Here is a 12,830-nt window from a genome sequence, read left to right as displayed (position 1 = left end):
TTGGTCCTTTTTCTCAGTTTTAGATCAGAAGTTCTACTTCACTCTTAACTGTCTTTAGAGAAAGATTATTAAACTCTTACTAATAATGTGTCCCCAGAATATAGGAATGATAAAAAATGCTTTCCTTTTATGCTAGAGTGTGACCCACCATTGTACTGTTCCTCCTATACAAGGAAGTTTTACTTCCCTGTTCAACACAATTACATCAATTCCTAAAGCTCAGAACAGGCCTTATTACAGTGCTTGTAAGAGCAGATGCTTGGCAAGTCTATATATGCCAGTGAGAACATCATTCAGTTTTATGCATACTTCTGTTTTCTGGCTTGGCATAATTCATTAGCGCACTCTACAGAATACTCCATAAAACTGGATTTGGCTTTAATGTTAAGGTTCTAATGACTACAGCATTGTTTAAAAAAACAGAAACAACAACTCACAAACAAACAGTAGTCTCTCCTCTCTACCAATAAAGTTGATGTTTACATCTGATAAACAGAAAATACACAAATGAGGTTTGTTTACTAGATACAAGTAGGAATAACAAAGTAGTCTTAATTTTTTTTAATGTTCTGCTTTCAGTGTTTAAAATAGTGACACAGTGTAATTTCTGTGATGGCAAAGCTTGTTCAATACCATGTAATGAAATTAGTGCAGTATGTACACTTTTCTGGCTTATTTCATGCTCATTCTAATACAAAGATTCCTAAAGATGGCAGTATATAAAGATAAGGTCAAAGCTTTGATTAAAGACAGCTGTACTGCTTTCCAACCTGTTATGTCACAGCATTAGGTAAAGAAATAAACAAATACAAGCCTAACCTGATTTATCTGTATGTCCCCACATAAATTTGTTTAATGTAAAAACAAATAAAGCAAAGCTTTGATGGAGGTTGAGCAGAATTTTCAACATCTGTGCAGATAAATGTAATTTATTCAAAAAGAAAAAGCAGCATTAGTGCATCATGTAAAAGCTGATTTAAATGATTTCATACAACAGAAAGCATATGCACTATCTAAAACAAATTCAGTTTGCCCTTAAAACCAATTTCACTCAGACAACCATTACTTCTGAATTTTCTACTATGATAATGTTCAGTTATTTCTTCTTTTTTATTCTCTTCTTGATTTTATACATTCCACTAACCTAAACCACAGTTAAAAGTCCCAGGGGCAGCAACACCCCAAATGCAGCTTCTGTGTAGCATCAGGCAGGTACACTTCACAGACTGCTTCTGTTTATCTTTACGGGCAGATCCTTAAAGCTGGTCAGGTAAAATAAACTAAGCACAATCCCTTAAATAGTTGAACATAAATGCAAATATTTTTTTTTAAAAAGAAATCTTTCTATTATAACACATTCAAACCCAGGAAAATAATCTCTATGCAACAATAACTCACTGTAGTGAAGTTATACTAGCTTATCTCTGCAATAAGGGACAGAGTACTAGGAAGACTAAAGATTTTTTTTCCTGAAAATTAAAGATTAGTTAAAATTATAAACTCCTGTCCAAAACTTATCAAAAAGTGTTAGTGAGAACTATAAATTAAAAAAAAAAAACAAAAAACTGCATATGCGTCTGAAAACTACAGCTGAAAAAAACCTGAATGGGATTAATACCCTTTTAACTCAAGGCAAAACTGTAAAAAGTCTGCATGTGATTTTTGAAATCATACAGGCACACAAAGTATCACCTCAACTAAAAAAAGATGGTGAATATGCACTATAACATTTTAAAGACCCTTTCCTTATGGAAGAGGTTATCAACTTGTGCTTTAGGGAGACTGTTATCACACCTTTAATTCTACAACAGAATCCATACCTCTGCTTCTCTGAAAATCTGAACATGGTGAGCATACATGCAAAACCCTCATTGACTTTAAAAAATATTTTGTCCTTTCCTGAATGCCAGTTAGCAAAGAAAAGAGTATTAAAGAGTGTCAAGCCCAGTAAACTGCTAGCACTAAGAAACCTGTAACGGAGCACAAATCTGAGGCCCCTTCCTCTGAGTGGCGAGGAGCATGGAAATAGAATGAGATTGAACTCCTCAACATTTCAAGGAGGGCTAATGCCCACCTCAATGTACCTCTGATATTGGTGGTTCCAACAAGCAAAAAATAATGCTCTTACAAGAACACATAAGTACGCACGAAACTTTTGTCCATTCGTGTGCTTTATTTGTCTTGTGGAACCGATCCATTATGAAGCACCGTTTTATCTTTTTTTCACTCCCCTTCTTCAACATCAGGATGGTAATCTTCAGAAATAACCCTCATAGAGAACTCCTGCACATTGCTCCTTCAGACTTCAGTACGCCAGCAAATTGTCTGTTGCAGTACCTACAGGGGTCAAGACAGATTCCTTCCTTAAAGTCAGTTAAGACAAAAATTCCTAGGTATAGATTCCCTGGGGGGTGGGGAGGAAAAGACAAAACACAGTTATTTTTGAGTCATTAAACTACTTACTAAAAACCCACAAAACTATCCCCAGTCTTTACAGGCTCATATACATAAATTAAATCATTGCTCTTCATTTCCATCCCCCCCTAAAAATCTCCTAACTCAGATATTATTTTTTAGTTGTTAACTTGGGATTCTGCTGTTGATTTTAGCAATCCGATAGTGACAAAACACATATCCCAGTGATTCTCCAAAATCTGGCTATTTACTGTAACAGCCAGAACTTACATGATCCTGTCTTACGACTTAAGCTTTATGAGCTATGCATTATATTGTTTTAAGTCCCAGAATAAGTCTTTACCAAATTTCCAGATCAGCGTAGGTGTTTTGGTCAGATCACTAGTACTGAATAAACTTGCAAGTGAAACCATAAAAAGCCACTTATTTTTAAAGGTAACTCTGCAACAGGGATAACAACTGAAAGTTGCACCGTAGAGTCTCTGCGCTTTTGTCTTTGTTTAGAATGCTAGAAGCAGCCATCCAGAAGGAAGAAAGATTACGAGTATCTAGAAACTAGCTGTTTGACAGCGACAGAAATGCCGATAATGAGTGGGTTGTGTCTGTCTTTTTTGGCTGATCACAACAGAGGTCTGAAGCAAAACAGAAACTCTTGATGTGTTTGTGTAAAGAGGCAGTAGCATAAGGGCAGGCAGCAGGAGTTCAGCTGAAGTTCAGGGCAGATGCTGCCATTAGTTTACGCTGCAGGAAAGTAAAATTACTTCCGGATTTACCTCTTCTTCCCAACATCACCGTTGGGCCATGCTGTGTCGCAGAGTCACAATGTCAGTAGGAAAGCAGTCTTTTAGCAGGATACCACGTTCACGATGACAGTCCAGCTCTTCAATAAATCCGTACCAGTAGATGACTAATCCAGGGCCAAATCTGTCAAGGAAAAAGGAAAATTAACTTATGCAATTGTGTTAGGTGAACTTTAATTTCCCATCTCTGTGATTCCAACACAAGTAAATCTGCTAATTTCACTGCAAAATTGGAGAGGCTATTTGACCTTCATTTAATTTTCAAATCTTAATCAAAGTTGAATTGATACGTCATTAATACCTGATTCCAGGAATAAAAATGCTATTCAGAGACCCAAACCATCCACATCAGTTTTGTTTTTCCCTTTGAATACTCCACACATATCAGTAAAAGAAGACCTATCTCTTAAATATTAAATAACATCTAGCAACTTTGATACATACAGAAGTCTCTCTTGACATTCACTCTGCTTTTTCAAATTTGTGTGTGCAGGCATTAAAATACACGGGTTTATGCAAGTCCAATTCATGAGAACTGTAATACCACGAAGATAACAATGAATCCTTAAGATATAATCTCTACAATGAGCTATTATTCAGCTAATTATTAACATAAAGCACAATTCAGAAATAAATGGAAAGCTACTGCTGCAACGTGCCTCAGGAATTCCTCAGATATTGCTAACTCTGACTGATCCCCACACGGCAATCTCAGGAAGTAGCCCCATGGACTATTTTACCCATCAGGAAGTTCAGACCTTCAGGCTGGGTTCATAAAGAAGTAATCACTATCAATCACTGTGTACTGCGATATGTTTTGCACATCAGTTTCACGTTTTTCCTACTGAGAGCACTTAATTAAAGGGCAGCACTACTTTTGGTGTAGTGTTGCAGGAATTTTACAGTGAAATCATAAATTATGAATGTTGGGTTAGTAAAAGGATGTCTAAAAACAGAACTGCTTTCTGTAGTCTAACATTACAGCAGTCTGTACAACATTAGGCCAAAAAGCTTTTTCTTTCCTTGATTTATTATATGCTGTAGTGAACTTGCCAAAAACAACAGTACAGGATGAGCTGTTAGATACCGTCTGTACAAGAAAAAGTTCAATAGAATGTCATGTAATGGTTTATATGCAGAGCCCTGCTCAGGACTCAACCAATATGGTAGCCAGTTTTTGTTAATGTTTAATTATAATAAAAATGTGTTGGGGGGGTGCACAGTAACCTAAATGTCCACTTAGCAGACAATACAAGCACTCAAAACTGTGGGTAGTGCCAGACTGGCTTCATTAGGGTGGTTTCTTTCCAACAATGGAGGGAAAACTCTATTTGATGTGCTCATGTAATGGAACAGGCATCAAAGGGAGAAGAAACCCCTGTGGCTTCCTCCTGCAGTTTCAATTAGATACGGTAGTCTTTTGCCCGAAACTGCTGCATAGCGTTGTAACATTTTGGTTTATGGCTACTGCTCTTCAACACAGAAGTGGCCGCAGTTTAGTGGCAAAGTAAATTACCCCTCGGCATAGCTGAGGCCACACTGGCAAATGTGCTTTTTGCAGCTGAAAGTGGAAAGGTTAAAACTCTGACAAATCCAGCTGTACTAGCTAACGTATTCAAACATGTTTATCATTGAATAAAGCACAGACTAAAAAGTGGCTCATAGGGAAGAACAATGATGCCTGCACCTAACTCCTAATTTTTCTCTGGCTGGCAGACAAATTCAGCATTTACTGTCTCTAAGGACTTCTCTCTATTCTCCTTTGCTTAAATTCATGTGGGGCCAAGATGTACGCGACCTCACTGTACCACAGAGGCCAACTAGCCTAGCGGTAGCGAGGAGAAAATGCCAAGTGAAGCGAAGGAGTGATGCTCAGTGCCTCCAGTGAGAGGCGGTAATTTGCTGATGCTGATGGGCTTACTTTTGTTATTTCATAGACTACGTATCTGCTCCCACATCAACCAAACAGAAAAGGGATAATTGGGTGGGGATGTACTTATGTACCAACCAAACTTATTTTAAAAGCAAAAATCCCCAGAAGATAGGGAGCAGACCTTACATTTTTAATGGGCTGTTTTATGCAAAGCAGAAGCTGTGAAATGTACACAAGTACTTACTATGAGTGCATGTGCCAGGTAAGATATTGACGCTAATGAGAAGCTGCTCAGCCCAAGTTTTGAAGGGCTCATTTTGCTCTGCGTGTCAGTCTAAGTTCCTTATCTAGCGTAAAACACATGGGATACTGTGCCTAAGAAATTTGTTAATTTATTTTTTTAAATTGTAATTTTTTAATAAAATCAATATTTTGAGACTCCTCAAAAAGGCTAATTTATGTCTTTCCAGCAAATCATCACAGCTCAAGCACGATTTTTCAGGAATATTTTGTGCTTAAAAAATTATGTTCAGAAATGCCAAATTTGATGATAAAATTTATATACAAGAACATCTGCGTATTGTTAATTGCAGGAGCAAGTACATCTTTAGTCTGAAAACATCCATCAATCCTGCTTTTGAGCGTGTTATTATAGCAAAACTATTTGCCCTGTGCTGCCTAGGTAGCACTTTTTTCCACTGTGTTGTGGCATTCCGTCTATTATAGCTCTATATCACACAGCCCATATGTATGATCACATAAAAAACATACCATACTTTTGTTTAAAAACACTTAAGTGCAGTACTTAAGACCAAAATTAACTTGTTGGCACATTAAACATTTGCCACTGACTATCAGAACTCCTGCTGCTAAGTGCTAATTTCTCTCTCATTAACGCTCAGAGTTGGCAAATCACAAACAATGCCACTGGTTAATTACTGCTGCCTTAATTTGAAAAGACACTTAACCTTTTTGTGTAAGGGGATGAGGTAGGGAAGTGTAACCTAGAAGTTAAGAACAATCCTTTTTAATTTGATGCCTTCCAAATGAAGAGCACGAAGAACACCATGAAGAACAAAACTCAGTGCTGTGAATTACAAAGTAAAGCTACAAATTTATACCTGCATCAATCATAACATTTAACAAGTTAGTGACTAACCCTGGTTTACACGGGAGAATAAACAAAAATGACAGAATGCTTACTTAGTATTGCTATGGAAAGGGGACTCATTTACTAGCTCTGAGGTGGAGAAAAAAAACTTTGCAGCAAATGGTTCTACATGTTCTAAACCTATATATGTAGGGTATGCAATACAGGCCAGGTTATTCCATTTCCTATGAAAGACACACTGGAAAAATTTTAAGCTTAAAACAAAAACCAAGCTGAGAATGTAACAAACTATGGATGTCTATGGATTTTGTTCTTTCTCAGAAAAAAAATTATAAATGTGCTTAACTTGTATTTTTCTTCCCATCTTTAGTTCTTACCCTGAAAAGTGTAGGTATGAAGGAACATGGCCAAAAGTTATACAAAACTGTAGTTTTACCTATTCCAGTGAAAAAATTACTTTTAGAACTTTACTTTTATATGGAGTTTCTTTTTAAAGCTGAAAAGAAATCCAGGTAACTAATTTTGTTAATTCCATGCAGTAAAAATAGAATAAACAGGAAATAGAGAGGCAAACTTCCTTCAGAATACAATAAACATAGCAAGTGAAAATTGTCCACATAGGTTGCATCAGTCAGAAATTAACCAATAAAGATGTAGTTATCATTATATAAATCCTGGTTTAGTAATTTTCTAGTTTTGACACTAGAAGTTGTGACTACAAGGCAGACAAAGCTGCACTTCAGTGCAGGGTCAGAGTGCCAGAAGTGCCAAAAAGAAGGCAGACAGGGTTATGGCCCCATGGTGTGGCAAGAAGAGAGCAAGATTACAAAAGCCTAGAGAATAGTTTAGGCCTAATTTAAGCTTGATATAGAAGACTAAATTTAATCTAAGTACTAAGGGCAGCAGATGGTGTCTTTCAAAGAATCAGCTGAAGGATTTCAGTGTTGTTCTTCAGGGCTCAGTGTTGGGACCATTTCTATTCAACATCTTTATTGATGATCTTGATAAGAACATAGAGTGTATCATCAGTAAGTTCTCAGATGACACCAAGTTAAGCAGGAGTGTCGATCTGTGTGAGGATAGGGAGGCTCTACAGAGAGACTTGGATGGATTGGATCGGTGGGCCAACGTCAACGGGATGAGCTTCAACAAGGCCAAGTGCCAGGTCCTGCACTTGGGCCACAACAACCCCCTGCATCACTAAGCCTTGGGGAGGTGTGGCTGGAGAGCTGTGTGGAAGAGAAGGCTCTGGGGGTTCTAATTGACAAGCAGCTGAACATGAGCCAGCAGTGTGCCCAGGTGGCCAAGAAAGCCAACGGCATCCTGGCTTGTATTAGAAATAGCGTGACCAGCAGAAGTAGGGAGGTGATGGTCCCCCTGTGCTCTGCACTGGTGAGGCCACACCGGGAGTGTTGTGTCCAGTTTTGGGCACCTCAATACGAGAGAGATCTCGAGGTGCTGGAGCGAGGGCAGAGGAGGGCAACGAAGCTGGGGAAGGGCCTGGAGAGCAAATCCTATGAGGAGAGATTGAAGGAGCTGGGACTGTTCAGTCTGAGGAGGAGAAGGCTGAGGGGAGACCTCATCACTCTCTACAGCTACCTGAAAGGACATTGTAGAGAGGTTGGTGCTGGTCTCTTCTCACAGGTGATTAGTGACAGAACAAGGGGAAATGGCTTTAAACTCCAACAGGGGAGGTTTAGACTGGACATTAGGAAAAAATTTTCACAGAAAGAGTAGTTAGACTGTGGAATAGGCTGCCCAGGGAGGTGGTGGAGTCACCATCCCTGGATGTGTTTAAGGGCCGTTTGGATGTGATATTGGGGGATATGGTGTAGGGGAGAACTTTGCAGAGTAGGGCTGAGGGTTGGACTCGGTGATCCCAAGGGTCTTTCCAACCTGAATGACTCTGTGATTCTGTAATTTGAGATAGATGCTGATCTGAGATAGTAAAGTATAGTTTGAGTATAGTTAAATATATAGTTACAGGCTCCACAGGGCTTTAGATAAACTTATGTCTGATCATACTCTAAATAAGTCAGTTTTGCACTGATTTAAAAGTGTTCAGAGGATCTTTTGTAGTGGTTTAATGACACCAATTTTGAAAGAGACACATAGTTAAAGGAGTATAGATTTGTATAACAATAATCCTGGTACACTGGGCTTTGTTCTTGAAAACAAGTTTCACAGAGATATGCTGAAAAGCCAGGAAGATAAAATTCAGGTAACCCAAATGGTTCTTTTTCTTAAAAAAAAAAATCACATCTTCATATAAGCCAAGAGATCACCTAAGAAAAAAATGGAAAGAAAAAACTAAGTAAAATGTGAATCTGGGTTTAATGCCCTCCAGTTGAACCAGTTCTGTGCTAGAAAAGAAAAATACTTTTATTTATTTATCAAAGTGGCCTAGTAGGCTCACACATATTCTACTTTACTTCAAGAAAAACTACTTTCTAGTAATGTCTTTTCTTCTGGAATGTCTGTGTGAGGTCCATACTAGCTTCTAAGGCTTTGCCTAGACATGTGGCTGTTGTGAGTGGATTTTTTCACCATCAAAAAGCCTTGCATGTGGTTTTATGAAAAATGCATTTTCAACACTCTGCTCGATACTGAGCAGAAATGTAAAACATCTTGCAAGTGTTTTTAAGTAAATGCTCACTATATTTATTCTTAGTCTATTTGTTATAGATGGGTTGTATGCATCTCAGCATAATGTAAATAATTTTAATTCCAAGAGACTCTCATAATGAAATGTTGGCATATAAATTTTTATAATATGCATGTATTTAAGCAAATATTTTATCAAATAGATTCAGATGAGTATTCATGTTACATGAAAGCAAAGCAGTCTACCTGGTTGATGATTTTAATTACGAAGGTCACATCTGAACGTGTCTTTGAAGGACTGCATTCTGGTCCCTCGCTTTTTAAAGTCAGATCATCAACAGTGCCAGCTAAAAAAGCTGGCTTTGTTTCCTTGTTTTTCTTTTTAAGTATCAAGCAAATTAGAGCGTTACCACTTGCACATCACACTTATTTCCTGGGAAAAAGGAATTACAAAAATTCACAAATAAATTATTACTTTCTAAGTCAATATGACATGGTTCTTGAGAATCACAGTTGTGAGTAACTGGTTTTACTTGTAGTACTAATAAACCCTGAAGAAAAAAAATACTTAATCCTTCCTATAATAATATCTAATAAGTTTACGGTTTAAGGACTCACAACTTCATTTTAGTGTACTTGTAGAAGTCTCATTTGTGTCAGTGGAGGGAATTTAGATATTGGCAGAGCTAGGCTAGTAGGCAACAACTGCAGACCACATTTTCAAGTAAGGTCAATTGGCATCAGCCAGCCAACTTCCTTATGTCTAGACCAGTTACTACTGCTGATGACACAGTGTTATATATCTTGGCAAACATTTAATAGCTACTTCTCAGAAACTGACTTTGATTAGCAAGAAACTTTCCATTGAAACAGCTACCATAAGCCTAGTTCAGAATAGATTATAACAAGGTATTTCTGCTACTGTTAATTTATATAGAGTTTTAAAGTCAAATAAAGGTACCTGTGCAAGAAAGTGCATTTTCAAAACTCTGATTGCAATTTAAAGGTAACAGTGGGGTTTTACTACCCCTGCCACTTTTTAAATACTCCACATGCTTTTGTAATCTAGTGACACACACACACTGATTTAAATAAAAGATGCCTTCAAGGCATTACACAGCACCTTTTTCTTTGACTTCATCAAATCTCATTGAAAAAAAAAGTCCAGTACTTAGTAAAATCAAGAAAATTCAAGTAATCAAGCAATTTTTGGCTTAAAAAATCTGATCCTTAACCTGTAACTCAGAAGCCTACAATACTTTTGGGCTCAGCTCCCTTAAGCTACTTAATATTGTCTTCCTGCAGTAGCAACTGCACAAAAATATGTTTGCTTGCAAATATGGCTCAAGAAAAAGTTTAACAAGTTCTGATCACATACTTTTAAAGATAATAGGAAACTTGTCCATGGCAGTAGCAAGAACTATATCAAGACTCACGTGCAGAAGTTAGCAGCATATTATGTCTCAAGGATCCAGCCATCCAGTTTATGCTGCTTAAAGTAAAATTAAGCAAGTAAAACCTAATCTGCTTTAAGCTTTGATGTTACCACAGTAGTTGAGAGAAGTCTTATTTTCACTGAAGAGAAGGAAAAAAATTAAAGTCGATTAATATTCTATGAGACTCCCATTTCCAAGGAGGTTTTGACACAAAAGTGGGAATTTCTTTTCGACCAAGAAAGGTAGGCATTTCCATGAATGCCAGATATTGATGTTAGATGCAGTTGATGTCGAAGTTGGAGTTGTCAGGTGAAAAAAAGGTGGATAGAAATTAATTTCAAGCCTCTGTCTCTATAGTCACACCTCTCTTGGATATGATTAAATTTTAATGAGCTTTTAAATTTTTTTTTTATACTAGCTGTCTTTTTATCTCTGCAGTGAGACTGTTAAGGCATCAATCAAATAGCAGCATTTCATCAGGCTTATGATTTAATTGCTTTTGGCATTTGGAGAAACAAAAACAAATCAAGTGATTTATGTGGTTATAAGAGACCATTTAAAATATTTTAGAATTTTGCAAAGCACACTTTTTAAATGTGTATTGATAGAATGCACCAAAACTGTGCAATTCACTGTCATTAAAATATGATAAATACAATATAACTTCTAGCTGCATAATACATTTTTAATAAACAAACTGTCGAAACACATTATTCACTTATACTTATTCATTTAGATCTGAGTACTGTTCTCCAGGCAAATAAAGGATTTTTATAATCCTCAATGACAAGTTAGGGTTTTTTTTTATAATATAGTTCTCATGTAAATTAACTTTTAAAAGCTATGATTAAATAACATTAAGGTTACACTGATTTACAAGGATCAAGGCTTCCTAAGTGAAGACTGATGCAGAGAGTGAGAAAGAAAACACATACTGGCTCAAGGCAGCTTGTCATTAAGACAAAAGAGACTTGAGTGAAGTTTTTTCTCCAGTTTTGTTGGTTCATGTCCTAACTTCTATTGAAACATATTACTTTGTTCTCTATAAACAGTATTCCGATGTTCATCTCTCGAAGTGGCTGTGTCTACTTTAGGTAAACCATGTTTTTTTTCAGTCAGCATCTTGAAAATCAGGTAGATGCTTTGCACATCAGACTGTAAGGTTTTGCACTGTAAAGAGAGACTATAAGGTGCCCCTTATGCCTGCACTGCAGGTTTGGGCTGATGAACTGAATATTAACATGGTTTTCACATCAACTTTTTGGAAAAGAAATTGTTAATCGTTAGACTGCCGGACTGTTTCATGGAAATTGTGGTCAAAGTCATCTTTGGCTTAGTGAAGATCACTTGGGTATGCACTTTGGAAAAGAATGCATTTTAGCTGCCTGGGAACATAGTTCCAGTATCTGTCTAAAAGAGATAATCAACAGTGTTCCAGGTAACTTACTCAGCAATTTGGAGATAGGTCCTAGTTTCCCTGAAATATAAGGACCTTACATCACTTAACCATCTCATTACAGGACAAAATAACTTAAGGCACCCCAGATGATGGGCATAACCAAGCAAAAGAAGCTCAACCAAAAAATCTCAACCTGAAAGGCACAGTATAAGAAAGCTTTCTACATCTTCTTTTTCAGAAGGTTCATAAATTCCTTTCTGATAGAGAGTCTAATATTCTGCATTAGCTGTTGCATCTACATATTTGCCTTTTATAATTCAGAGTTAGCACATTGTTTTACTGTACCTCTACAAGTGCTTTAATGTGTTCCTGTTCAAAGCAGCAATAATCTTCCATCCGGCAACATGCCATTTGATGACTAGTTTACTAAAGCTATGCTAATTCTATTTAAGTTGTGCTGCGTGTATTTACCAGTTAAGAGACTACAAGAAGGTTGCTATCCTTCAAAAATGCAGGGAGAAAAGGCAGTTGTTTACATTACATAATTATTCCATAATTGTCACTGGAAGCAATGCTTTCTGATTAAAACCAGGCAAAGGACGGTGCTTCCTGAAGTACTTGCTTGTTTACTCAGTTTCCCTGAGAAAACGTCACTCTCCAGAGACTGTCGATGCAAGGCCGCTATTGTTTAGTTCTGCACATTTGAAGCTATGGATCAGCGTCGCGAGATGTTACTTATTTCAAACGTTTTGTTAAACTCACAGCAGTCCTCCAGAAGGAATGCTTGGCTGCAACCCACCTCTTATCCCGGGTGACAGAAAACATGAGAAAAGCTTTTGAATAGAGTTAGATTGAGGTCCAGGCAGCTGTAAAAGTGCTGGTCAACTCATGTTGCTATTAGGTGATTAATAGTTGTTTATTTTTAGGGCTGGAAGTAATAGGCCATCCTAAGGCCAGTGCAAGATGATATCTGAATAATCTGCGAGTGCCTCACAGTTTGCAGCAATCCTTTCTTTCTGTGCAGCTGTTTATCTGGTGACAGTGCTTGCCAGAGCGATAGGATATGCCCAAAGTGCATTTAACAGAGGAGGCAGAACTGATCTCACAACAATTTATTTCTGTTTAATAATTACTGCAAAATAGAACCAAACTAATCGAAAAAGTTGTTCAGCAAATTTTGAGAGCAAAAACG

General features: G+C 37.3%; 1 protein-coding gene across 4 annotated transcripts in view; it reads right to left on the bottom strand.

The window, feature by feature from the left end:
• Nucleotides 1–525: 525 nt before the first annotated feature.
• C5H15orf41 (chromosome 5 C15orf41 homolog) overlaps nucleotides 526–12,830 on the bottom strand; it is a 104,820-nt gene continuing 92,515 nt past the window's right edge. For 3 of the 4 annotated variants that reach the window (XM_026849702.1, XM_026849701.1, XM_026849704.1), the window contains 2 exons: nucleotides 3,189–3,339; nucleotides 526–2,337 (listed from right to left, as the gene is read on the bottom strand). In XM_026849702.1, the coding sequence (XP_026705503.1) occupies nucleotides 3,204–3,339 (136 nt within the window). In that variant the 3' untranslated portion in view covers nucleotides 526–2,337; nucleotides 3,189–3,203. Of the gene's footprint in view, nucleotides 2,405–3,188; nucleotides 3,340–12,830 lie in introns of all 4 variants that reach the window. The other variant, XM_026849700.1, reaches the window with a different exon arrangement.

The sequence above is a fragment of the Athene cunicularia genome, assembly GCF_003259725.1.
Source record: "Athene cunicularia isolate RWA chromosome 5 unlocalized genomic scaffold, athCun1 chr5_part1, whole genome shotgun sequence".
Taxonomy (NCBI): domain Eukaryota; kingdom Metazoa; phylum Chordata; class Aves; order Strigiformes; family Strigidae; genus Athene; species Athene cunicularia.
The sequence above is the reverse complement of the archived record's forward strand: the minus strand, read 5'-3'. Positions and strand labels throughout refer to the sequence as shown.